The following is a 27,037-nucleotide window of genomic DNA, read 5'->3' on the forward strand; positions in this document are numbered from 1 at the left end:
CTGGTCGCGCGGGGCAGGACGAACTGTTCTGGCGCAGGCAGCACATGCACCGTTCCAGGTTTAAATCGGTTAAGAACCTAGTCCAATTACCATGAAGAGATATACAAATCCTTTCCTGCCTGCTCTGCCATTTCTCAGCAGACATGGGACATAGCTCCTTCTCAAGGATATAGAATCAAGACGGCAAACAACACCCGCCATCAACAAAAAGCGGGCAAGTTAGAAGAGCCGAAATAAATGATCAGGATTAATTAATTATACGACCGACTTCTTCAGGGCAGGTTATAGAGACCTATACACTACACCACCGTATCAGTAAACTGTTTGTAGCTAACACACGTACAACATTTTACCAAGAGTTCTTCCTGCAGACTATTTCTGGAATTCGATCGTAATCATGGAAACGTACACTGACGTTCTACTTGTCACCGCAAATGTTGGCTCATTATTCGACAATGTAAGTATTAACTCAATTTTTCACCTAACTATATCCTGTTTTAAGTAACTTTGAATGGTGAATCAAATTTTCCAAGTAGAACAGCGATATTCCTATGTAAGCAGTTGCTACACCTGCCAGAGAACACCAGAACCGTTACAAGACCAAATTCTACTACCTATAACATTGTAGCTAACGACATTCGAATGGAGACAAGTTCAACTCGCACAGGCTGGCATCGGGCACGCAATCCAATCCAATATTTAATTTGATTATTATAGGCCCTATAAAATAAGGTATTTTTCAACATTAAGCTACTTCCTTAGACAATTACATTTAATCATGACAACCATGATTTCTGTAGTCTAAATGCTTTCTTCTCAATCGATATGTGGACCATAACTTTGAAGTCACTTGTTTAATGTTATTGTTGCTTCTGACGACACATTGTTTTCACTTCGATGGGCCTATACAACTGCAAGTCCTCTGTCTATAGTTATCCTCTACCGTATTTATCGTGAGCTGTTGCGGCATGATTATTGAGGCGCGTGCGTGTTCTCACAGCATATTGACAGATTCGCGGAGAGAAACTACCTATCAAGCAACAACGGGTCCCAGTTCAAATCAAACAGGAAATTGATGGCGTGCAACAAGGACACGTTTAAAGTTATTGCCGCGAAAGTGCAGTTCGCAACTTTTTATTATTCACCAAGCTCCCGCTCTGCTACTGCAGAAACAAGTGATTTGATATAATTTGTAGCCTAGGCTACATTGTTGGCAATTAGATTTGTATGCCTATAGCCTATATTGTTTCAATACTGTTGGCCTAACACCTGTTATTAGTTATTACAGTGTAACAACATATCAAAACAATGCTGGTACCACAGTAGGCCTACAGTGTTAGTTACTGCATAAGTATTTTACACATGATGACTGAAATAAGCTATGATCATGGTCAGCATGGAATTGCCCATACTTGGGTGTAATTTTAAATAGCCTAATTTTGCTGCACAATAACAACTCACATTATGCTGAGTAGCCTAAAGCAGGTTTTCCCAAACTCAGTCCTGGGGCTGACCCGCTTGCTTACATGGTCGGACAGCATTCCTGTGTAGATTAAAACACAGCGGAGCCAGCGCAAGATATGGCTTGGAAAACATACCTCAATCCATGGATCAGAAATGCGTTGTACTCAGAATTGTCCCATTATTCCAATTGAAGATTGAATGACTGCTAGTTTTTCCAGAAAACTGTCCCATGCTAGGTAGCAGAAGCCACAGCAGGCATTTGGAACGCATTTCTCATCCCTTGATTAAGGTATGTTTTCCGAGCTACATCTCCCGCCGGCTCCATGGTGTGTTAATCTACACAGGAATGCTGTCCGACCCTAGTGCAGCTGTAAGCAAGCTGGTCGGATCTGCTGGCTACGTAAAGCAATTACCTCATGGCCCTAGACAACATTGTGCATTTACTTATTTCATTTCATTCTGAGGAAGGCCGTGACAAAGGCTGTGAGGCTGAAACGTTTGCACAAAATAAATAAGTCAGCTTCTTTTCTTTTAATTAATTGTCATTTTCCATTAAATCTGGTAAAATATTTCAAGAGGCTAGTGTTGGGAACACTAACTGCCAATGGGGGCTACGCTGAATCTTATGGTGGGTAATGATCTAGAGTTAGGCTACTAAGCTGGAAGATTTTTTTCTCCACATACTCTGCTCCTAGGCACCATGAACCCTTGTTCACACTTACCTGTAATATATAGCTTTACCTGTACCTATCTTTATGATCTTTAACATCTCCGATACCTTCCCAACTGGCACACTGATAATGATAGGCTACCAGAAACCCCACTGCCACAACCTTATTAGTCACATGATGTGTATTGTGAGTTGAGATCATGGAGACAGTTGCCTTGATGATTTAGTAATTTGTATATGTGGTAATAACAGGATGAAATCAATAACATATGAGTAGACCTACCTTAAGTGGTTGTGATATGATGAAAAATGCAAACACCAGTGCATTGGTCTTTAGTTTTGTGCTGTGGTGTCTGGGAAATCGGGGCTTGGTTGTCATTGTGACTGAGGGGGAGGGGGGATACACTCATGGAAATTTGGCTCAGGACCATGTTTCCGGTTTCCCTATCTGGCCCAGTTGAAAACATGTCAGATCCCATTGTGGGTTCAAGACATCTGTAAACAGATGATTATCTTCCCAGGGTGTTCTTCATACTTTTCTTCTTATATGGCTGCCTAATACGTTTAAACAAACCCTTCCAAACATGGAGAAAAGGTTATGCTTTCAGCTGGCCTCACATTTTAGGGCCTTTAGTCTCGCCAGAGACTAGTAGTCTTGTAGGCATATTTACATGAGAAACATGGAAATCCAGGTTTGCTATTATAGGGCTATACTTCTAGATCAATGCACAAAAAGGTCACCAGGAGAGAACAGTGCAAATCATCTCTAGGTTTAGAATTGTTAGGCCTAATTTTCTTTAGAGGGCATGATGGAACAGAGAGTGATGGTGGTACAGGACATGTACAGCCTTATTCTAAAATTGATTAAATAAAAAATGTTACTCATCAATCAGGGGAGAAGGGCCTTGGTCACTCTGACAGAGCTCCAGAGGTCCTCTGTGGAGATGGGAGAACTTCCTGAAGGACAACCATCTCTGCAGCACTCCACCAATCAGGCCTTTATGGTAGAGTGGCCAGACGGAAGCCACTCCTCAGTAAAAGGCACATGACAGCCCACTTGGAATTTGCCAAAATGCACCTAAAGACTCTCAGACCATGAGAAACAAGATTGAACTCTTTGGCCTGAATGCCAATGTCTGGAGGAAACCTGGCACCATCCCTACGGTGAAGCATGGTGGTGGTGGCAGCATTATGCTGTGGGGGAGTTTTCAGCGGCAGGGACTGGGAGACTAGTCAGGATCGAGGGAAAGATGAACGGAGCAAAGTACAGAGCGATCCTTGATGAAAACCTGCTCCAGTGCTCTCAGGACCTCAGACTGGGGCGAATGGTCACCTTCCAACAGGACAACGACCCTAACCACACAGCCAAGACAACGCAGGAGTCGCTTCGGGACAAGTCTTTGAATGTCCTTGAGTGGCCCAGCCAGAGCCCGGACTTGAACCCGATTGAACATCTCTGGAGAGACCTGAAAATAGCTGTGCAGCGACGCTCCCCATCCATCCAACCTGACAGAGCATGAGAGGATCTGCAGAGAAGAATGGGAGAAACTCCCCAAATACCGGTGTGCCAAGCTTGTAGCGTCATACCCAAGAAGACTCGAGGCTGTAATCGCTGCCAAAGGTGCTTCAACAAAGTACTGAGAAAAGGGTCTGAATACTTATGTGAATGTGATATTTCTGTTTTTTATTAAGACATTTGCAAAAAAATCTAAAAACCTGTTTTTGCTTTGTCATTATGGGGTATTGTGTGTAGATTGATGAGGGAATAAGGCTGTAACGTAACAAAATGTGGAAAAAGTCAAGGGGTCTGAATACTTTCCTTTCCGGATGCGCTGTATGATATGTTTCAGTCTCAGTTCCAGGCTTCTGGTATTAAACATGCCTGATCTTATTACCTCTGTCAACAAACATCACCTGTGGCACAGTATAAAGGTAAGGTCCAAGCTGTTACAGGATTTGGTTTTTACATTTATGTTTTGAGGTTGGACTTTGGCACGTATAGCTCGTTAGCACGTAGGGCGCACCGATTGGTGTCACCTCTTTAGTCAGTATGTGTTATACCTGTGCTGGTTGCCATCTCGTTAGTGGGAAGATGTTTCACCTGTGCTGGCCCAGGTGCTATTTAAGAGTGGCTGGCCCAGTGCTCCAGTTGTCTTGAGAGATGTGGAGGGTCAACACCTTTAGTTGGCTCTCCCTATTTGAGTTCTAGAAAAACATACATTTTGCACCACCTTTTTGCTTTGCTTCCTGTCTTTAAGTTTGGTGTGGGTTTTTCTTTTTGTCTGCCTCTTCTTGGGCAAATTTAGTGGGCGGTCATGGTGGGTGTCTTTTAGCTTCTAGTTGTTGTTGCTAGTCAACTTTCAGTGGACACCTCCATGAGTGTCTTTCAGAACCCCTCCTAAAGCCCCTGCCTTTTCGTTTTGGTTGTTGGTCAGTGACTCTTTGTTAGTTCCCCTTTATGTTTGAGCTACATTTTTGGTTTTCTTGCTGGGGAACGTAACAATAGCATGGAAATAATATAATTACCTTTAACAGTCATCAATGTTAGATCGACATTTATCTTGGCGTTCTCTACCCTTTAAAGAGCATTGTGTAAATTCATTTGGGTTACCATGGTGTTTGGATCAGCATAAGGAAACAGCAGGTTACCATGTTTAAAAACCGTTGCAAATAAAATGGCGTCTCAGCATCTGTTTAAGGGCTAATCATGCTGTTTTTATGGATGAGGTTTGTTGGGCAAAGACGGTACAGGACACATGCAGTTGGGCTTCTTCAGTCAGACACCTGTATTATGGATGAGCTGCTCTCCCGTCAGGCCACAGTGCCTGGGCAGACAGGCATTGGTGGGCAGCAGCATTCATTGGGCCATGCAAATGCACTATGCAAAGCCACTGCTGTGCTGCTACTCCTCTGGCAGATTGTCCTGCATCCGGCTGGCCCTGGAGAAGACAGCACAGTCTGTATTCTGGCCTGGCACTGGAGGAAACACGAACACACACAATACTCTGGATACTCAGTAGCTCACAGAGGTTCCCTGGAAATCTTTCGTTGAAGAACAGATATTAAACAAAATGGAAGGACACATTACTATGTTAATTCAATCTCACATTGATACGGTGTATACATCAACAGGCAGGCTTGCTAATAATGTTAAAGATTATTCTGATTCTTTATGCCACTTAAATAACAGAGGTTCCAGAGATATGGATTCCAGGGATGGGTGTTGTCTGAATTGCAAATGTAATAAACATATTACAACCATTCCAGAGGGACGTTTGTGTTTTGCTTAGGTAAAGTGTTTAAACATATAATTTTACCTGTTGTTGTGTGGGTGTTTATCTGCGTAAACCTTACTGTATGTCCTACCAAAACATTTGACAAGACTGTCATGTTGTGCTTATCTGCCTGCCTCATGCATGTTTTATATCTTCCACTGTCAAGTGCTAATATATAATTAAACATGGCCTTTGGTCAGTGTATGGGAAAGGTGCCTGCAGGGTTGATTGGACACCCTAGGATCTCATTTAAGCCTTTCTGTTTATGCCCTTTGTTTTGAATGTCTCAACTGTAGGTGGTAGAAACCATGTGTGAATTGAAAACATTTTTTTCAACCCACAGGTGGGTGAGATTGAGAGTGACTGGCTTCGAGAATTCTTTGGGGTGAGTTTGGGATCCCTCTCAGGTGTCCACTATAGATAGAATGGATCCTCAAATTAGTTTTTTCCCCCTGCGACTCTTCCTTACTGTTACTCCATGTCAGCTTTTTACTGTTGAAATGTAAACACCTTAAGCCATCCTCTCATGTTGAGACTGAACCATGAACCCTCCTGGATGGTGGACTTATAAATCGATTAGATATTGTCTCCATTCCCAAAGAGGTGAAGAAGACACTTTCCACTATTTAGCCAACACATTATGCATAGTAAAATGACAAAGTTGTATGTCATCTTAAGAAATAACATTTAATTACCAGAATTCAGTAGGTTGCCCCACATTTTACCACCATTATGGCACATGATTGTGGTAGATTAACAGCCTGCCTGATGTCTCTGTCTTGTCACAGACTGTCCAGAGTCACAAACCACGCTTCATCGCCCTGCACTTCCAGGAGGTTGGAGGAAAGGACTACATGATCAATATGGGCCATGCAGAGAACTTCTTCTGGTAAGACATCACTGTGCCAAACTCTCTATGGGACACTTTCAAAAGTATCCACAAATGCTGCCCAGACTCCTTAGTTTTATGACCAACAGATACAGTATAACTTCATGATTCATCATGGTTTTTAACTGTGAAAAAATGGGTCATGAAATCTGTGTCAAGGACTGTATAATGTTATCATAACCTCGGGACATCAACTGCCATTACCTATATAAGAGAGTATCCAAATATAAGTGTACAGTGTTAGAGACAGTTTTTGAGTTGTTCAGCTTATCCTCTTCTGGTCTTTAGGAACATTGAGTCCAGTGAGGAGATGAGGGACTTTGACAGGGTCTGCATCTATGTGGACAACCACTTTAAGAACGTGGACAGCTTCACGGTGAGTACTACAGGACTGCACTGATCAACTGACTGAAGTTTAACTGAAAGAATCTCTCTATAACAACCATATCTGGTCTGTAGGTTACACTAGCTCAGTTGATAATATCGATATAATGCCCAATAGTGGAGCTTGATGGACAGGAGGCTTAGGTAAAACAATAAAATGTTGTGGAAGCCCTTACAAGAGTTACCATTGGTGTCTTTGCCTTTAGAAGAGCTAGTATCTCCTACAGCAGTGGTTCCCAACATTTTTTGCATAGGCGACCCCTTTTGTGATAGCAAATTCATCAAGGACCCCTCATAATATCAGAACACAACTCCTACTTTAGAGTGCGATAAAAATAGCATTTCCTGCAGTTTTACTATGACTTCCGCAGTGCATGGTTGGACTAATCAAGTCTCGGGCCCTAGGAAATAACATATTAAAGCCCCCCACTTGGCATCAGATATTTTTGTATTAATATTTTGAGATCTGGCCGTGGACCCTGCAGTACCTCTGCGGACCCCACTTTGTTCAGACAGCAGTGTGTCTCTGTGACCACAAGGTGGGGCCCTGCTCCACAGTACAGCGCCAATGAGGGCCAGGGCTTCTCATCAATGCTCTGTTGGGTATTTTTAGACTGAGAAACAGAGGAATTCTTTGGTAAATATTGCATAATAGAACATTACAAATACATGGCACTGTACATACACATGATACATTTACATGTTCTGCTCTCCAATACAAAATGCTATGTTCAGGATGACATCCATTCTGTACAGGTTATGGTCGATAATGCTTTTTTGTTTTATTTTAATAATATGACATTTAAGTATACCTAATACACTGTGTTTAACATGACCAAAGGGTGAGGCTTTAAATTATTGTTTCATCTCAAAGACAGGGTAGCAAACAATTTGACCTGAAAAAGTGCATGTATCCATGTTGTGACACGCTTTTCTCAATAGTACAGTATAATAAGAGGACCAAACTTCAACATTTTAGTCATTTAGCAGATGCTCTTATCCAGAGCGACTTACAGTTAGTGAGTGCATACATTTTTCATACTGGCCCCCCGTGGGAAACGAACCCACAACCCTGGCGTTGCAAGCGCCATGCTCTACCAACTGAGCTACACTGGTCTTATATCCTCATCTATCCTCTGGCCCCCCAACTCTCTCTTTATGTAACTACAATATATACGTCTGTGTGTCTGTGCAGCACTAAACTGTCATTATAGAGTTGTCAGGAGGCTGTCTGGGTCATGGACACTGTCTCAATCTCCACACCTGTCATTCCAGCTCTGAGACCAGCTCCATCTTCAGCCTCCTCTCTAATGGCCTCTGTACCTGAAATAAGGACGATTTGCCAGTGTTGCTTGTTATGAGCCACCTTAGTTCTAAATGAGCCATGTCATATCAGAGCCTGGTTCATAAATGGGCTGGTCAACACAACACATAGGCCTAGTTGTTGCTTAAATCCAATCTTGGGAGGGTCCATCCCCATCATGTGCAGAGTGGCACAGGATTAACCCTAACCCCACCCAAGCTAGACCCCAACACTGGAGCCCTGACAGTGGGGGTCAATGGATCTGTCTACACTTGGAGGTGTGTGAAGTGGAGGGGAACGTCAACGTCCAGGTGTGGGGAGACAGGCCAAAGTCAATAAATGTAACTCTAGATTAAAACTATTGATCACAGCCCATTTGTAAACAATAAATAAGGGCTGAGGGGAGTGGCGGACATCTGGGACTATGTTTCCCCTGTGCTTGGGTGTTTGTGCCCCCCCGCCGCCCTACGAGGGCTGCAGCCCCCAATGCCACATTCTCATTTCGCCTGTGCCACCCGCATTGATTTTCAATTTGTTTCCCCTCGGCTGTGGATCATCAACTCCCTGACCAGAAAAGGCTGGGGGGGAGGGGTGGTTTCTGTGTTCAGAGGGGTTGTGAGGAGGGGGGCAGGCATGCACGCATTCCCTGTATAAATGGTGTTTTGATAAAAAATCACTTGTAAGTCAATAGTTTTTTATTAAACTGTGCACAAACCTGATTGATGAAGATGGGTCCTTGGCAGAGTATGTGGAGGAGAACCTTTCTGTGTGTGTATGTGTTTTTAAAAAAAAGACACAGCAGACTTCTAGAGTCATAAAATAGTTTTACGGTTTTAAGAATGTCCCCCAAATTTTTTATTGCTATTGATAACGTCACTATATAGACATTAGACAATGTTTATTAGTCGGTAAACACTCAAACCTGCCACCATGTTTTCTTCCAAACTGAGCTAATGCTTAAGCAAAATCCCATTTGAATTGATTTAATAAATGCTATAACTTGCGAAACCGTCAGTTTAGACCGTGTCTCCTCTAACCCCCCTCCCCTCCTCCCCCAACTTGGACAGGTCCGTCCCTAATCGCTGGTCACCCTGGCTGGTCGTAATAGGGACAGCTCCGTCCCATTAAATGAGGATCGCTCTGGCAGTGAAGATGAATGGTCTCCTCAGGGAGCGATCTCTCATGCCTGGGCAGAAGGGGAGGGGGGATAGAGCAGGCCGTCACGCCGGAGACCCTCTGGGTGCTGCCAGATTTTTCTTCGGCCCGCAGCCGGCATGGCAGCAGACGGCAGCCCTAATGTTTAATACCTTTTCAATTGTTTTAATTTTCTGTCTTTATTGATCTCAGAAGGCATGATTAATCAGAGAAGGCAGTTAGTACATTAAAAATGGTCACATCATGATTGGGTGCTAAAGTGTGTGTGTGGTGTGTGCACGTTTGATAGTGTATTGTGTACATGTTATTGCAGTAAAGCTATGTGTTTCTGTGGAGAAGAGTGAGTTGAGCATAATATAATTGCTTGAAAGAGGGAAGGATTGAGAGACTGGGTGGGTGTGTGGTTGTGTGTGTGAAAGGAGGCTAGAACTACTGAAGATTGGGATGGTTAATGATGATAATGATGTAAATACTATGGAATCAGATCATGTTGGATGATACTCCTTGATGAATCAGACGTTAAGTTGTTTCTTTAAGTCATTATGACCGTAGGTTTCCAGTGAAGCCTGAGTACTGTATCGGACCAGGGTGACCTAGCATGTCTCTTGAGCATGTTGAAGTTGATAAAGCTGTTTCGCAAGAAATTATGATTTTGATATTTTGCACCGAACCAAACTTTAAGGGAAGTCTGTGGAAGGTATTTCTGGAAGAATGCAATATTGGAACATGATAGAGCTTGATAATTTCTCTATACTTCATCATCACTGCAGCAAACTGACATTCTCAGCAATTGTTTAAAGGAGCTTGTATTGTATTCTTTGTCCTTACAGGCCCTCGGAAGCATGTACTTCATCCACAAGTCATTGAAAAACATCTACCAATATGATTTTAATGGTAAGAACATTACAATCATATCTATATGACATCATTATTGACTTTGAATAACAAAAGATTAATGACATTTTGTTATCGCTTTATGATAGATCACTTCCATTCAGGCCCTGCACGTGGCGATAATTTCAGAACGTGTATCAGTCCTGGTGTGCAAACTTGGCCCTTTGTGATAGATCATTATTATTATATATTTAGAGTTTGGCACAAAACCGTTTAGGAGGTAAGAGCAATTTTGTAAGTCAGTCTGGAGATTCCTGTCTGTGTATTTTGATACAAAGTATCTAATAAGTCGGATCATCTTTTGAACACTGCAGTGTGATGGCCACCTCTTTTGGCTAGACATATCAGGGAATCTGAATTGAAAGTGGGATGTGTTATTTTCTTGTTGCATAGTCCAGTCACGTTAGGCATGAAAAAGCTCTTCAGAAAAGGCTTATGGAAGAGTCATAAACATCCCAGGCCTGCGATGTTCTGTGTCACCAGTCAGATTGGTGCACTGCCACCAAACACTGCCTAATGGCCTTATTATAGATCCTCTGATCACGTATGCTGCTGTGATGAGCTTAACATCACTTTATTGATTAGTGTTTGCATGTTTTCTCACTATTTTACCCTTCCACGCCTCTCTCCCCCTCACAGTTAAGGCTTTTAAAGCAGTGTCTGGACAGAACAAGTATGTGGGCTCCCTGGATGGAGCAACCACAGTGGAGAAAGAAAAATTCCCGAAGAATTTCTGGCCCGATGTGAGTGTGTGGTGTGGTGTTGGGGGGGAGGGGGATGGGGTGTTGGAACAAATATGTGTATAGGGGGCTAAAGGGGGAGTCTATCTGACAGGGATATGAGACACATTGTATGGAATAATTAATAATTACCAGCATGGCCCTCCAATTAGTTAGCTAAATGGTGGTATTTGGTGAACATTTAACATACAAAACATTCATCTGTATAACTTTTTGTTTGTGATGTGTTTTGCAGTTCAAATGGTCTAGGAAGGGCTTCATGAGGACCCGGTGGATCATTCACAACCAGTACGTACTCTAGTTCAGTGGTTCCCAAACTGTGGGTCGGGATCCATTTGTGGGTCGCGGCAGGGGTCCAGGTGGATCGCTTGTTGACCTTTTTTTGTGCATAGAATTTATTTATTATTGATTTTTTACATAGATTTTCGGAATGGAAAAATTCTTGCAGTGTAAACTTAAACGACTAAAACCAAATAGAAAGTACGTAGAAAAGAGAATGGTTTTAGACATTTTTGCAAATGTATTAAAAATAAAGAACATAAATAACCGATTTACATAAGTCCTCTGTAGCTCAATTGGTAGAGCATGGCGCTTGTAACGCCAGGGTAGTGGGTTCAATCCCCGGGACCACCCATACGTAAAAATGTGTGGACGCATGACTGTAAGTCGCTTTGGATAAAAGCGTCTGCTAGATGGCATATTATTATTATTATTCAGACCCATTGCTATGAGACTCGAAATTGAGCTCAGGTGCATCCTGTTTCCATTGACCATCCTTGAGATGTTTCTACAACTTGATTGGAGTCCACCTGTGGTAAATTCAATTGATTGGACATGATTTGTAAAGGCACACACCTGTCTATATAAGGTCCCACAGTTGACAGTGCATGTCAGAGCAAAAACCAAGCCATGAGGTCGAAGGAATTGTCAGTAGAGCTCCGAGACAGGATTGCGTCAAGCCACAGATCTGGGGAAGGGTACCAAAAAATGTCTGCAGCGTTGACGGTCCCCAAGAACACAGTGGCCTCCATCATTCTTAAATTGAAGAAGTTTAGAACCACCAAGACTTTTCCTAGACCTGGCCGCCTGGCCAAACTGAGCAATCGGGGGAGAAGAGACTAGTCAGGATCGAGGGAAGGATGAACGGAGCAAAGTACAGAGAGATCTTTGATGGACCTCAGACTGGGGCGAAGGTTCACCTTCGAACAGGACAACAACCCTAAGCACACAGCCAAGACAACGCAGAAGTGGCTTTGGGACAAGTCTCTGAATGTCCTTGAGTGGCCCAGCCAGAGCCCGGACTTGATCCTGATCGAACATCTCTGGAGAGACCTGAAAATAGCTGTGCAACGACGCTCCCCATCCAACCTGACAGTACTTGAGAGGATCTGCAGAGAAGAATGGGAGAAACTCCCCAAATACAGGTGTGCCAAGCTTGTAGCATCATACCCAAGAAGACTCGAGGCTGTAATCGTTGCCAAAGGTGCTTCAACAAAGTACTGAGTAAAGGGTCTGAATACTTATTTAAATGTGATATTTCAGGTTTTTATTTGTTAACATTTTCTAAGAACCTGTTTTTGCTTTGTCATTATGGGGTATTGTGTGTAAATTGATGAGGGAAAAAAAAACAATTTAATCAATTTTAGAATAAGGCTGTAGCGTAGCAAAGTGGAAAAAGTCAAGAGGTCTGAATACTTTCTGAATGCACTGTATTTCAAAATAATAGCCTAGAGTCTTTGAGAACTTACAATCAACAAAATAAAAGCTAGACAATCAGGCCCCCATTGATTTAATGTTTAAGCGTAAGAACACAGCATTAGCCATGGCAAAATATGTAGAATTGCAGGAAAGTAGCTTTAAAACGACACAATTTTCTCCTCAGCCAATATTATATTCTTTACTTATTTTTTTGTCTGTATGTTTTTTCACCACTCAACCCTTATGGTGGGTTGCGACTTAAAAGACACCTCAATTGATGGGTCACGAAGCAAAACGTTTGGAAGGCTCTAGTCTACTGACCTACTGCTATACTCTTCTCTACTCTACGTACTATACTGTCTGCTGTCACAGCTCATCAATAGACAGCTTTCATCCCGTTACTCAATACTGCTGCAGTAGTTAAAGCTGAAGCTCAGCAAACACCCTCTGTTTCCTCTACACAATAGTTACTGCTTGCTCTCCTGTGTCACTACCATCGGTTCTTAGACAAAAGGAGTCCATGGGCAGAGTGCTACAAGGTCACCCTGTGAGTCAACACAGCCCGTCTGTTGGATGCACATTAATTGTTTTCAGGTGGCAGCAGCAGAAAAGGAGTGAATGCTCGGCACAGAAGACAAATGTGTTTGTTTGTGGACTAGCATTACCTCAAGTGCACTCACTAATAAGTAAACTCTTCATAACTGACAGCACACACAGACAAACAAATATCTTCCCAATGCTTCCTTTTTTCATAGATATGTCTGCCACTTCTCATTTTGTGTGTGTGTGTGGTCTCTGCAGGGGTCTGGACCTAGTCAACGTACACCTTTTCCATGATGCCTCCAACCTCATTGCCTGTAATGCCAGTCCCTCCATTTACTCAGCCAACCGCCAGAAGGCCCTCAGATATGTCATCAACAGGTTAGCCTGCCCATTCTCAGCTTTGGAGAACAACTCAAATGCAACCACTTGAGAGATATACTGTAAGGCTTTTGCACTGAGCCCATTTGGGAATCTAGATAAAAAATAGTTGTCTGCAAGATGGTTTGCAAGTGCATGTAAATCTGTGTTTACGATCATTTTAGAGTAGAGGACTCAATTTGTTAGCTAAAACATTTGACTCATGCCGCTGTCATTTCCTTCCAGGATATCAGCGAGCAGCTACACTCCACTCCCCTTCTTCCTGTTTGGGGATTTCAACTTCCGCTTGGACACCCTTAGCCTGGTCCAGGTATTACATGACCCACTTCCTCAAGAATTTCATCAGAATCAGAAGATCAGGAAACCTTACTAATGGTCAGCTGACTGTTGACTTTTTGTTGACCTAACTTTGTGTGGTGTGTTTGTTTGTGTTCTAGAACTTGTCCACTTCAGCAGAGGTGCAGACAGTGAAGAAGGACAGCAGTAACGAGGTGGAGAAAATCATCTGTGAGGAAAAGGACAATGACCACAAGGTGAGCCTCCCCATCCATCCACGTCTTCCATCCTACTGTCTCCCTGTTGTTATTCAGATTCAGACGTTTACTATATCCCCTCTTCCTTCATCTCAAGATTCTTCTCCATATTGAGACCAAGATGTTTGCCTACCTGCACCAGGCAGTGTTCAGAGAGGACAATGGCAGAGCGGTGAGAACATTTTCTGCTGTACACATCCACTAATTTACACCCCACCCATATTAATCTCATGGGCTACCGCTCGCTGCCATGACAATAATCATCACTAAGCTAAGGACCCTGGGACTGAACACCTCCGTCTGCAATTGGATGCTGTACTTCCTGACGGGATGCCCCCAGGTCGTGAGGGTGGGCAACAACACATCCGCCACACTGACCCTCAACACGGGGGCCCCTCAGGGGTGCATGCTTAGTCCCCTCCTGTACTCCATGTTCACCCACGACTGCGTGGCCGCGCACAACTCCATCACCATCATTAAGTTTGCCGACGACACGACGGTGGTAGGCCTGATCACCGATGACGATGAGACAGCCTATAGGGAGGAGGTCAGAGACCTGGCAGTGTAGTGCCAGGACAACAACCTTTCCCTCAGTGTCAGCAAGACAAAGGAGCTGATCGTGGACTAACTTGTTTTGTCTCATCGCATAGCTGCTGCTACTGTTTACTATCTGTCACTTTATTCCTAGTTACTGTATATGTAATTTACATATATACTTCAATTACATCGTAACCCTGCACATCGACTCGCCACTGGTACCCTGTGTATATAGCCATGTTATCATTACTCATTGTGTATCTATTATTACATGTTTTATTTTTCTGTTATTTCTCCGTTTTCTTTCTCTCTGCATTGTTGGGGCCCGTTAGTCTACGCCTGTTGTTTACGAAGCATGTGACGAGTAACATTTGATTTGATTACTGCCTTGGCTACCAGTTATAAACAGAAAACAACCACAGAAGATACTTCATTCAATTAATTAATTAAATTAAATCCACAGAGATAGTTATTCTAGGTGAAATTGAATATTCACATTATGCAGATGTTTATGGTTTGCAGATTACAAGTTTTGGATCCTCCAGTAATTGTTAATCCTTCTATATCCCTCAGATTTTGAAGTATGACAAGGAGACTGCAGCCTTTCAAGATGTCATTGCAGAGGAAGACATCCTGTTTCCACCCAGGTAAGCCTCATCCCCGACAGCCCTGTCACTATTACTGTCACTATTACTACTGCCTGAAGATGTTACTGCGTACTCTAACTGCCATGCTGTCGGTCTGTCTGTCTGTCAGTTACCCCTACAGTGAGGACTACAGTAAACCCACCCAGTACATGAACACTCGCTGCCCCTCTTGGTGCGACCGTATCCTCATGTCTCACACTGCCCAAGACATCATCCACAGGGTGAGTCACCTGGCAACACTCTGCCATCCACACTTACTGACTACGTGATTAATTTATTAATTTACCATGGAGGCACGTTCTACAGGCCTATTAAACAGTTATGTGTTTCATTTCAGAGGGATGAGGGAGAGAGAGGTGTGGTTTACAACACTCTGGGCCCTAATGTCTGCATGGGAGACCACAAGGTAACCTTTTTATCTACACTACCGGTCAAAAGTTTTAGAACACCTACTCATTCAAGGGTTTTTCTTTATTTTGACTATTTTCTACATTGTAGAATAATAGTGAAGACATCAAAACTATGCAATAACACATATGGAATCATGTAGTAACCAAAAAAGTGTTAAACTAATCAAAATATATTTGAGATTCTTCAAATAGCCACCCTTTGCCTTGATGACAACTTTGCACATTCTTGGCATTCTCTCAACCAGCTTCACCTGGAATGCTTTTCCAACAGTCTTGAAGGAGTTCCCACATATGCTGAGCACTTGTTGGCTGGTTTTCCTACACTCTGCAGTCCGACTCATCCCAGACCATCTCAATTTGGTTGAGGTCGGGGGATTGTGGATGCCAGGTATCTGATGCAGCACTCCATCACTCTCCTTCTTGGTAAAATAGCCTTTACACAGCCTGGAGGTGTGTTGGGTCATTGTGCTGTTGAAAAACAAATGATAGTCCCACTAAGCCCAAACCAGATGGGATGGCGTATCGCTGCAGAATGCTGTGGTAGCCATGTTGGTTAAGTGTGCCTTGAATTCTAAATAAATCATATACAGTGTCACCAGCAAAGCATCCCCACACCATAACACCTCCTCCTCTATGCTTTACGGTGGGAAATACACGTGCGGAGATCATCTGTTCACCCAAACCGTGTCTCACAAAGTCACGGCGGTTGGAACCAAAAATCTCCAATTTGGACTCCAGACCAAAGGACACATTTCCACCGGTCTAATGTCCATTGCTCGTGTTTCTTGGCCCAAGCAAGTCTCTTCTTATTATTGGTGTCCTTTAGTAGTGGTTTCTTGCAGCAATTCAACCATGAAGGCCTGGTTCACGCAGTCTCCTCTGAACAGTTGATGTTGAGATGTGTCTGTGAACTCTGTGAAGCATTTATTTGGGCTGCGATTTCTGAGGCTGGTAACTCTAATGAACTTATCCTCTGCAGCAGAGGTAACTCTGGGACTTCCATTCCTGTGGCGGTCCTCATGAGAGCCAGTTTCATCATAGCACTTTATGGTTTTTGCGACTGCACTTGAAGAAACGTTCAAAGTTGACTGACCTTCATGTCTTAAAGTAATGATGGACTTTTGTTTCTCTTTGCTTATTTGAGCTTTTTTTTGCCATAATATGAACTTGGTATTTTACCAAATAGGGCTATCTTCTGTATACCACCCCTACCTTGTCACAACACAACTGATTGGCTCAAACGCATTAAGAAGGAAAGAAATTCCACAAATTAACTTTTAAGAAGGCACACCTGTTAATTGAAATGCATTCCAGGTGACTACCTCATGAAGCTGGTTGAGAGAATGCCAAGAGTGTGCAAAGCTGTCATCAATGCAAAGGGTGGCTATTTGAAGAATCTCAAATATAAAATATATTTTGATTTGTTTAACACTTTTTTGGTTACTACTTGATTCCATATGTGTTATTTCATAGTTTTGACCTCTTCACTATTATTCTACAATGTAAAAAATAGTAAAAATAAAGAAAAACCCTTGAATGAGTAGGTGTGTCCAAACCTGGTAATATATATATATAAATGTAACATGTCTGATCTTGAAAATGGCCCTTGATAAACAGGACTAAACTTATGTACCAATGTGTATTCCTCCTTTTCCCCCAGCCTGTTTTCTTGTCCTTTGCACTGAAGACAAATGGCCATTGACTAGGATCCCTCTGTGGTAAGAGTATATGTGCTAGTGAGTGTGTAGTGTATGTCCTGTAGGTGTGCAGGACCATATCCAGGGGTCTCTGAAAGAGAGATCACAGGCCGTAATCTTGTTCATCTCCCGGGCCTTATTCCCCAGAGAGCCATAGGCCAGGCTGGCCAAGTGGAGTGCTGTGGGGATATTAACTAAGATAAATTGCCTCTGTAGACAAACAGTCACCTTTGTGCATAATGTAGCTGGGCCATCTATGTCTATATAATTCTCTCCACTGTCACTGTGTGTGGCTACACCAAGCCCAATGTGGGCCCTCTTTTCATTCATTACCAGACAGATCGCCATCCAGAGAGACATTCATTGTGCAGGGCAGTGTATTGGCATTTTTACGGCTGTGATTTTGTTTTGCTGCCATTTCTATGACTTTTTCATATGATGGTTTTCTCTTTAATGAGGATTCCTCTTCAGAAGGATCTAACAGTGATAAAAGCCATTCATTGGAAGGACTTAGGGCTGTCAATTAGCTTTTCAATGAGAGGGACAGCATACCAAAGCAAATAATATGTGATGCTCTGGTCTGCCATGGCTATCCTGGTCCCATCTATGAATCCAGCAGGATTCCACCCAATTTGGACTTTTATCTTCTTTTGTTCTTTCGGAACTCCTTTAGCAATCCTATATCATTCATTTACACATTGAAACAATTCATAGATGTTACTATATGTTTTCCTTGTGGATGGTAAAGAGAGTAACTTTTCTCCCTTTATCTAAGCCAGTGTCTATCCAACATTCGCCATCACCATCATACACTCCCACTCCGCTATCTGTACCAGAGGATAAACAGAACAGCTCCTAGCCAGTCACGAGACCCAGCCTCTTCCTGATGTGCATGCAGTCAGTCAGTATCCACCCAACCATGTCTCTCACATTCTCTTCTCCTCTCACTCCAAGTTATTGATTGCCGTGACTTGGGTGACATCACCACAGATTTGATCTTCAGCATTATGGATTTTTTTTGACAGACAATTTGCTCTGTGCTGTGCTTGGCCATATGTCTTGCCAAGCAGACCCCAAAACGTACAGGGTATTTTCTGGGAGTCCTCCCTTCAGTGATGGATCATTGGAACCAGAGTATGTGTGACAGATTGCTGGATGGAATCGGACCAACGTAAAGACCATAGACTATGTGACTGTGGGACTGCTGATGTTTAGGCCGTGGTCTTGTCAGGGAGGGACCAACTCTCTCCCAATGGGAGGAAGGAAACGTGAGGACACACACACATACACACACTCTGGCACCCTGCCAGGTAAATACCCTGACTTCAGCTAGTCAAACGGTTTTCAAGTGTCAAGGGTTTACGATTAGGTATTGACCTTCATTCCTTCTGACATTCCTGAATGGAATATTCATGCATGCTTTTCATTTGTATTTTAGTAGTCTTTTTTAAAACCTATTTATTTTCTAACTATTTTAACTGTTTACTATTAATATAAGCATGCTAAAAGCAAACATTCACAAACACGATAAACAAAAGCTGCTACAGGATTTCAATGCACCGTCAGCATGTTTGTCAGAATAGAGCAGTAGCATAATACACATTTCTCTGTGCATTCTTATGTTGTGTAGTCTTTTGTTAAAAGCATACATTTCACCAGTACATACATACTATCCCAGCTCATCCTTGGAACAGTCGACTCCAACAAAACGCTCCATTTGCCCCCTAATGCCACGCTGAGGTCATTTTTCCTAACCTCCTCCTGTCGCAATGGTGTTGTTATAACTCAGCTTAAATCAATAAAATATTGTAAAAGACCAGTGGGGCCAGATTCAGGCTGGGAGCCCATAAGGTCAGTATGAAATATGGAAATGTGCCTTCCCTTCCCATCGGACCTCTGCCTTGGATTCCCTCAAACTCTAAAGTATAACATCTACATGCTGCTGAATACTGATGATCACAGCTCTGCCTGCCTGCTACCACACTCTGCTGGGTATACTCTGGTGAGTTGTACATTGACATATTATGGGGTGGGCCTACGTAATGTACAAACATATGGTTCAACTGTAAGGTTAGTCTACTCTACCGGACATCAGAGCAGACATGGGTGGCTAATGGCTGTTGCAGCTTCTGTGAATACTCAATTAAATGGAAATGTTCAACATCAGACAATATCAGCACAGAATGACACCAAGCTTGCCAGATCAGTCACTTATATGAGATGATTTTGCTGTTCCCTTATAAGGACACCACGATTATGTAGTCTATTTTCATTTCTGATGTGTATTGCCTTTGGTAGGTAGCTATGTTCTTGTTTCTATTAAGTGCTTTATTCCACAAACTATGACTGAGTCCTTTAAAATAGCTCCCAAGAGTTTCATAAATATTTGTTCATTTATTTTTTAGAGAATTGAGGAGTGTGCTAATAGAGATTTCTATGTTCAGGGGAACTGACTCAATGTTATTCTGTTTTTAATAATGCATGCATCTCCTCCCCATCCATTGTTTTACAAGGCAGCATCTTCTGGAATGTTTCAGTTACTGTGATCAGTCCAAATCAATGATAACTTGTTTACCATACCACTCTTTTATTTGAATGTGGATGTGTCTGGAATGGATGTCTGATACCGCAGTCGCACACACACGCTCACACACACGCTCACACACACACGCAAAGTTCAAACAATTTGAAGCTTGACGCCTATGTATTATTTTGGTTGTAGTTATTTTATTGAGTATGTCTCTTTTTTATGTTTAATGTTTATTTGTGCTGTAGCAACCTCTTCAGATTGTCCATCCTCTGTTTTGTATGAAATGGATGGCAAGTTTGCATCATTTTGCTTTAATAAGGACTAATTCAAAGACTTTTAAAATATAATCATGGATTTCTTATTGATTAATAGTTGTATCAATGATATTCAGAATGCACTTAAAATATCAATGCCTATTAATGAAGTTATTAAAATGTTATACTCTTATTTTGAGGTAGAAAATGCATAACTTGTAATCGATCTTCCTCTGTTGTATGTGTTGATTGACTGACTCAATCTGCTGTGAAGTAATTGTAGACTGATATGACAAGGATTCATTAGTTCAAATGTATAGATAGATTATCCTTTTAATCTGGACCCTCTCATATGTCCTTCAATTAGATTTGTGGTATGGTCAACATATTATAATGCCCTCCAGGGAATGCTCTTGGTTTAGAGTTCAACATGAAGCCAGTAGTATTGTTAGATGGAATGGACTAATGTTGTTTGTCAAATTTTCTGGCTGAACACTAAAAAACACTACATTCTTGTAATGCATCCAGTTTTGTAAATAAATGTTGACCACTGCAATTACATTACCATATTATTCTCCCTTAATGAGATTCTACCCACTGGGCACACACTGGTTGAATCAACGTTGTTTCCACCTAATTTCAATGAAATTACATTGAACCAACATGGAATTGACGTTGAATTGACTTCTGTGCCCAGTGGGTACCTTGTAAAATCAATGTCAACATAATTGCTACTAGCTTGATTCTTCTCAGTTGGCATTCTACTTGCACCTCTCGCAGGGTCATGCAAGTGTTTTTCTTTGGGTATGTAACTTTTTTGTTTTATTTTGTATTTTACCCCCCTTTTTCTCCCCACGGCTGGTTTTGGCACAGCCCGGGAATTAACCCGGGTCTGCGATGCAGTGCCTTAGACCGCTGCGCCACTCGGGAGGCCCTGGGTAGGTAACTCTGATCGCTATTTGTCTTTCTCTTTCTGTCACACCAGTAATGACATGCCCTGCATGACGCAAACATTGCCATGTGATTTCAGATAAAGTTAATTAGGAATTGCTTCACTCCAGTGTTTACAGACAGAACTGGATGCACCTGAAATGTAACATACCATACCATAGACAACACACCACACAAGTTCACCTTTAATGTACAAATAAAGTGGTCAGTGTATTGATAGGGCTTTGTGTGAAATATATTGGATATTAAACGTGCCCTCAAGGTGGAATGGGATGGCTATTTTGGACAGTCAAAACAGGCCAAGTTTTTCGATCGATACCCTTTAAGGCTCCAGAAAGAAAAAGCCAACTGAAATTGTGAGTTGCATTTAAGAAGACAAATGTTGATCCAATACCGTTGTCTGAGATTTATCTTCAGTGCAAAGGCAAAAGCATCAGCAGAAACATTACAGTCTGCAGTGAGCAACTGAAATGTATAATGCTCACCAAAAACAATGGAAATGGCCTGTCCTGGCCTAGATGCTGAAAAATTGCTATCATTTATGAACTGCTTCCGCAGTTATCACAGAACTGGGCTATTCTCAGAAAACAATTTTTTCATTTTCACTTATATAAAGCGAAGCCAGTTCAGAAGGGAAACCCGAGTGTGATGGCATCAGCTGATCACATCAGCGGATATTGCACCAGTTGGATTCATACTTTACTTGCATGCAGTCTATTTAAGTTTAAGTTAAGTTTGTTCTGAGACATTCCTGGATTCAGTGACAGATACACTACCAGTCAAAAGTTTGGACACACCTACTCATTCAAGGGTTTTTCTTTATTTTTACTATTTTTTACATTGTAGAATAATAGCGAAGACATCAAAACTATGAAATAACTCATATGGAATCATGTAGTAACCAAAAAAAGTGTTAAACAAATCAAAATATATGTTATATTTGAAATTCTTCAAATAGCCACCCTTTGCCTTGATGACAGCTTTGCACACTCTTGGCATTCTCTCAAGCAGCTTCATGAGGTAGTCACCTGGAATGCATTTCAATTAACAGGTGTGCCTTCTTAAAAGTTAATTTGTGGAATTTCTTTCCTTCTTAATGCGTTTGAGCCAATCAGTTGTGTTGTGACAAAGTAGGGGGGTATACAGAAGATAGCCCTATTTGGTAAAAGACCAAGTCCATATTATGGCAAGAACAGCTCAAATAAGCAAAGAGAAATGACAGTCCATCATTACTTTAAGACATGAAGGTCAGTCAATACGGAACATTTCAAAAACTTTTAAAGTTTCTTCAAGTGCAGTCGCTAAAACAGCCTCAGAAATTGCAGCCCAAATAAATGCTTCACAGATTTCAAGTCACAGACACATCTCAACATCAACTGTTCAGAGGGGACTGTGTGAATCAGGCCGCCATGGTCGAATTGCTGTAAATAAACCACTACTAAAGGATACCAATAAGAAGAAGAGACCTGCTTGGGCCAAGAAACACGAGCAATGGACATTAGGTCTGGAGTCCAAATTTGCGATTTTTGGTTCCAACCGCCGTGTCTTTGTGAGACACGGTGTTGTTGAACAGATGATCTCTGCATGTGTAGTTCCCACCGTAAAGCATGGAGGTGTGGGGGTGCTTTGCTGGTGACACTGTCTTTGATTTATTTAGAATTCAAGGCACACTTAACCAGCATGGCTACCAAAGCATTCTGCAGCGATAAGCCATCCCATCTGGTTTGGGCTTAGTGGGACTATAATTTGTTTTTCAACAGGACAATGACCCAACACACCTCCAGGCTGTGTAAGGGCTATTTGACCAAGAAGGAGAGTGATGGAGTGCTGCATCAGATCACCTGGCCTCCACAATCCCCCGACCTCAACCCAATTGAGATGGTTTGGGATGAGTCGGACCGCAGAGTGAAGGAAAAGCAGCCAACAAGTGCTAAGCATATGTGGGAACTCCTTCAAGACTGTTGGAAAAGCATTCCAGGTGAAGCTGGTTGAGAGAATGTCAAGAGTTTGCAAAGCTGTCATAAAGGCAAAGGGTGGCTATTTGAAGAATCTCAAATATAAAATATAGTTTGATTTGTTTAACACATTTTTGGTTACTATGTGATTCCATGTGTGTTATTTCATAGTTTTGATGTCTTCACTATTATTCTACAATGTAGAAAATAGTAAAAATAAAGAAAAACCCTTGAATGAGTAGGTTTGTCCAAACTTTTGACTGGTACTGTATATCGCAGGCTTCGTTTCCCAACCATGCCTACAATGATGTCAATGTTGCTCTTCAGCTTTTCTCCTAGCTTCCTTGTCTCTTCTGTTAACAGTATGTAACTTTCAGTGGTAGAACGTTATCTGATACAGTATGTATTCATCTGGGAATATTTCTAAAAGTTTGTTGTCTGTATGGTGCTTCTGTTAACATATCCTCTATCTGGTGATGTAGAGAGTGCTTGATTGTAGAGCGACCTAACGCTTGATGTTAGCAGCTTGTTGATGTTTCACTATCAACAATACAATAATTGTAAACAAGCACAATGCAGATTTTCCTTCGTGCTGGGAACACCCTCACACACTCCCTTAGCATCTGTACTACTGACAAACAGCGCTGAGCTGTGGTGGGGCCGGGGGTGAGAGATGTTCAATTAGTGAATGAAATAGAATAGCAGCATTGCTTTTGTGATGGCGTGGATGAGTCTGATGTCTTTGTCTTCTACACAGAACTGTTCAGCCAGTTCAGCCTCAGCACCCTGGTAACTGTATAGATCACACTGGGATTGGCCATCTCTTCTACCTCAATGATTGTGCATTCCCTACCGCCGATCTGTCTTAACTGTCACTTGTAATCTATATTGCTGATGTAGACTTCAGTGCCTGTTTTGATGTCAGATACAGTGCACTATTAGTTGTTTGTTTTGGGATTGTCTTTTATTTTAAAACAATTACCAAAAAAAACAAGGCATGACACAATCATTGTACCATTGCATTCAATAAATAATTCACAATTTATTGTACAATTTCAAATTTCATAATTAATTTACACTATCCTTATGCGACTTAATTTGGATGCGCAGAAACCCTCAAATGTCATGAAAGCTTGCCAACACATTAGTCTAAATAAAATGTCAAGACTTATATTGAAATATGTGTGCCTTCAACGCCAGTGTGAAAAAAGCTTGCCAGGCTCTCAATTAAATTAAGTTAAATTAATCAAGGTTAATTATATAAGTATTCTGTGTTCATAGTTACTGTACAGCAGTTGACTGTGAACAAATTCAAATGGACATTGAATGTTAGGAGTACAACAAGCAAATTAATTAGATAAAACAAGATACATTCCTTGACCTGGAGTGTTTATTCTGTACAAATAAAACAGGTACTGTAAACTGCGTTATCAATGCTTTACAAATCATCTATACAGTTTGTCTGCTATAATGTGTCTGTACACATTAGAAACAATTTCCTTTCATGTTTGATGCAACCATTATAACAGATTATCATGATGGGTTTCCCACATTACAGTAAACCAGTTTCCAAATTGAAACTCTTTGATAAGTTAAATTCTCAATTTAACTGTTTCACCAATCATTACATATGTAACATCTCTCTGTTTTCATTATGGTTACAAATACAGTACGTCAAGGCATCACTTCAAGTGAACTATTAGCCTTTTTTCCCTTAAACGTACTGTATTGTAAATGTGCCTTTTTTTTAACATGCTTGAATATTAAGTTGTGGGTCTGTACTACAAAATGATTTGTTTAATGATACCCCTTGCTACAACATGCACATCTGATTTGTGTGTGTGCTTGTGTTAGTGTGTCAGACGTGGTGTGGTCCAAGGTGGAGTACAGAGAAAGCCAGGCGGTGTTTCCGCAGCAGCAGTCGTATCTTCTCGTCGTCTGAGTCGGGGTCCAGAGGCTTGTTGTACTCCTCATCCTCCACCTCGTTCTCCGAGGTCTCCCCTCCCTGCTCGCCTCGCATGGCCTGGGTGGAGCTGGGCTCTGAGGCACTCTTCTTCCTCCACTTGGTGCGGCGGTTCTGGAACCACACCTGATGAAATCATTTATTTAGTGGGATTTCTTATCTTAACCAGCTTACATTCAATTATACAATATTGTAATATTTTTTACAACATCAATTGAGATTAAAGTGTAGAATTGTTAGTACATGCATGTAGATCTGTTTTACCTTGACTTGTGACTCTGTCATGCCGAGGGAGTAGGCCAGTCTAGCTCTCTCTGGCCCGGCCAAGTACTTGGTCTGCTCAAAGGTTTTCTCCAGGGCAAATATCTGATGTCCACTGAATGTAGGTCTGGTGTGCTTCTTCCTGCCTGACATATCCCCTAGATGCCCACTGTCTGGAAATAAAGTATACATAAAAGTTAAGTATTTTTTCAATTTGAGTCATTTGAGACTTGATACTAATAGAGAGGTAAATAATGATGACATAGATATTAATCTCCTAACTGTAAAATGTTATACAAATATTATTATATTGGAGGAATCAAAATGAATAAACAAAAATAACATTTTAGGACATAGATACAACCAATGTTTCTGTATTTTTAGGGTGGTTGTATTCGATATGATCAGATATAATAGTAGATACAATACATTTCTCAATACATAATTTTTTCACATATATATTATATATTAAAAGCTATCTTAAAAGGTTTTATGTGACTTGCACAGCATTATACTTGGATATAGCATGTAATCAGGTTCCAAATATTCGTATGTATGTCAAGTGAATGAATCAGTATTTAAACAATGACACATAAAATAACATAATAGATTACAATATCTAACATAGAGTATTTCAAAGACAACAGTACACTCTATACAACAATATATTTACACCTTTAACTAACATAATCTTGATTTCAAAACTTGAATGAGATAAATTAAGTTATTAAAATGTTTTAAGATATTTGTTTTTGAATTAAACAGTAATTACAGAGTAATTTACACAATGACAATGTATTAATTAGTTTGAACTTGTAGAAAAACATGATAATCTAGCTAATAATACCGTTCTCTGAATATCATGGATGAGTGATAGGAGCCAATGTCATGCCTCAGGCAGATGGTTAGTGAGTGGTAGATGTTAAGCTGATTACAGTGTGGAGTTAGACTCACTGTCTGTGCACTGCTGCCTCCCTCCTCTCCACTCGCACCCGCTCTCTGCCCAGCAACTGCCACTGCGACCCTTCATGGAGCACTCAGTGCCAGGCTTAGTGAAGCCGCCCAGGGAGGGGTTATAGTCTGCATGGTTGTAGTAGACCCCTGGGTCCACAGTGCCAAAGCCCCCCATGGTAGGGTATCCAGAGAGCAGGGTGGTGGTGCCTGTAGCGCCCATCATGGAACGGCTGAGAATGTCGCTAATGCCGTGGGCTGTGCCCGCTGCCTGCAGCTGGCTGTTCAGGCCTGGGTTGAGCTTGTAGAAGGAGTTGGACACTGAGAACTGACACACAGGTGCCTTTAAGTCAGAGGAGAACTGGTTCAGGCTGTTGTTGAACAGGAAAGACCCTGGTATGTTGGGATCCATGGGAAGTGGTCCCGCCTCCAGATTTCACCAACTCACCTAACAAGGTCCAGTCATGAAAAGACCCAGTGTGGCCCACAAAGGTTCAAGTTCACCTCTCTCACCAAGCTGGATGAATACAGGTTTGTTGATTGTGTTCTTATTTCTTAATCCAGTCTTTTGATGTTCAAATGATGAGCTATGATGTAGATGCCAATGTCACCTAACTGATGACCAGATTACTCCAGGTCACTGGTATCTGCAGAGGTGTCTCTAGCTGGCTATGACAGCAGAGGGCAGGAACCAGGATAAAACCTCTTCACTCTCTTCCTTCACCTGATTTGTGCCATTGTACTGTACGTGGTAATTCCAAAATTAGCATCAGGTGTTGTGGCACCTGAGAAGAGTGTTCACAGTTGCTCCTCAAGACAAATATCTCCTCCCTGCTCTCTCCTCGGGGGTCATAAATAAGCAGTATCTTGAAGTGGAGTGGCACCTTGATAAAGATAGGCCACATTAGAATGCTGCTTTGGATTGGTCAGGGTCTCACAGCTCTCATGTCTTTCT

The 27,037-nt window shown here is 41.8% G+C and overlaps 2 protein-coding genes across 5 annotated transcripts; one reads left to right on the forward strand and one right to left on the reverse strand.

Annotated features, from left to right (window-relative positions):
* Nucleotides 1-24,832, forward strand: LOC121584844 (inositol polyphosphate-5-phosphatase A). Of its 4 annotated transcripts, none has more exons than XM_041901004.2 (16): nucleotides 1-457; nucleotides 5,753-5,794; nucleotides 6,198-6,298; nucleotides 6,587-6,674; nucleotides 9,971-10,034; nucleotides 10,674-10,777; nucleotides 11,010-11,062; nucleotides 13,274-13,393; nucleotides 13,619-13,703; nucleotides 13,831-13,926; nucleotides 14,024-14,098; nucleotides 15,037-15,110; nucleotides 15,220-15,331; nucleotides 15,448-15,516; nucleotides 17,181-17,238; nucleotides 24,762-24,832. In XM_041901004.2, the coding sequence occupies exons 1-15, from the start codon at nucleotides 398-400 to the stop codon at nucleotides 17,220-17,222; spliced, it is 1,185 nt and encodes a 394-aa protein (XP_041756938.1). In that variant the 5' UTR covers nucleotides 1-397; the 3' UTR covers nucleotides 17,223-17,238; nucleotides 24,762-24,832. The 4 variants fall into 4 exon arrangements, with proteins under 4 accessions (XP_041756938.1, XP_041756935.1, XP_041756934.1 ...); XM_041901001.1 differs by lacking the exon at nucleotides 24,762-24,832 and adding an exon at nucleotides 17,993-20,562; XM_041901000.1 differs by lacking the exon at nucleotides 24,762-24,832 and adding an exon at nucleotides 17,997-20,562.
* On the reverse strand, nucleotides 23,140-27,037 carry LOC121584845 (homeobox protein Nkx-6.3-like). The gene is made up of 3 exons (XM_041901005.1): nucleotides 26,086-27,037; nucleotides 25,135-25,304; nucleotides 23,140-24,996 (listed from the first exon to the last, which is right to left on the reverse strand). Exons 1-3 carry the CDS (start codon nucleotides 26,492-26,494, stop codon nucleotides 24,766-24,768), a joined length of 810 nt encoding a protein of 269 aa, XP_041756939.1. The 5' UTR covers nucleotides 26,495-27,037; the 3' UTR covers nucleotides 23,140-24,765.

The sequence above is a fragment of the Coregonus clupeaformis genome, chromosome 16 (genome assembly GCF_020615455.1).
Source record: "Coregonus clupeaformis isolate EN_2021a chromosome 16, ASM2061545v1, whole genome shotgun sequence".
Taxonomy (NCBI): Eukaryota; Metazoa; Chordata; class Actinopteri; order Salmoniformes; family Salmonidae; genus Coregonus; species Coregonus clupeaformis.

What these genes read in the sequence shown, in the direction of transcription:
- LOC121584845 (XM_041901005.1), bottom strand. Translation starts at nt 26,494, where the DNA reads ATGGATCCCAACATACCAGGGTCTTTCCTGTTCAACAACAGCCTGAAC. An exon ending in GAGGCAGCAGTGCACAGACA is followed by an intron (nt 25,305 to 26,085) that starts GTGAGTCTAACT and finishes CTTTATTTCCAG; the next exon opens with ACAGTGGGCATCTAGGGGAT. An exon ending in TGACAGAGTCACAAGTCAAG is followed by an intron (nt 24,997 to 25,134) that starts GTAAAACAGATC and finishes TGATTTCATCAG; the next exon opens with GTGTGGTTCCAGAACCGCCG.
- LOC121584844 (XM_041901004.2), top strand. Translation starts at nt 398, where the DNA reads ATGGAAACGTACACTGACGTTCTACTTGTCACCGCAAATGTTGGCTCA. An exon ending in CATGCAGAGAACTTCTTCTG is followed by an intron (nt 6,299 to 6,586) that starts GTAAGACATCAC and finishes TCTGGTCTTTAG; the next exon opens with GAACATTGAGTCCAGTGAGG. An exon ending in AAAAGGACAATGACCACAAG is followed by an intron (nt 13,927 to 14,023) that starts GTGAGCCTCCCC and finishes CTTCATCTCAAG; the next exon opens with ATTCTTCTCCATATTGAGAC.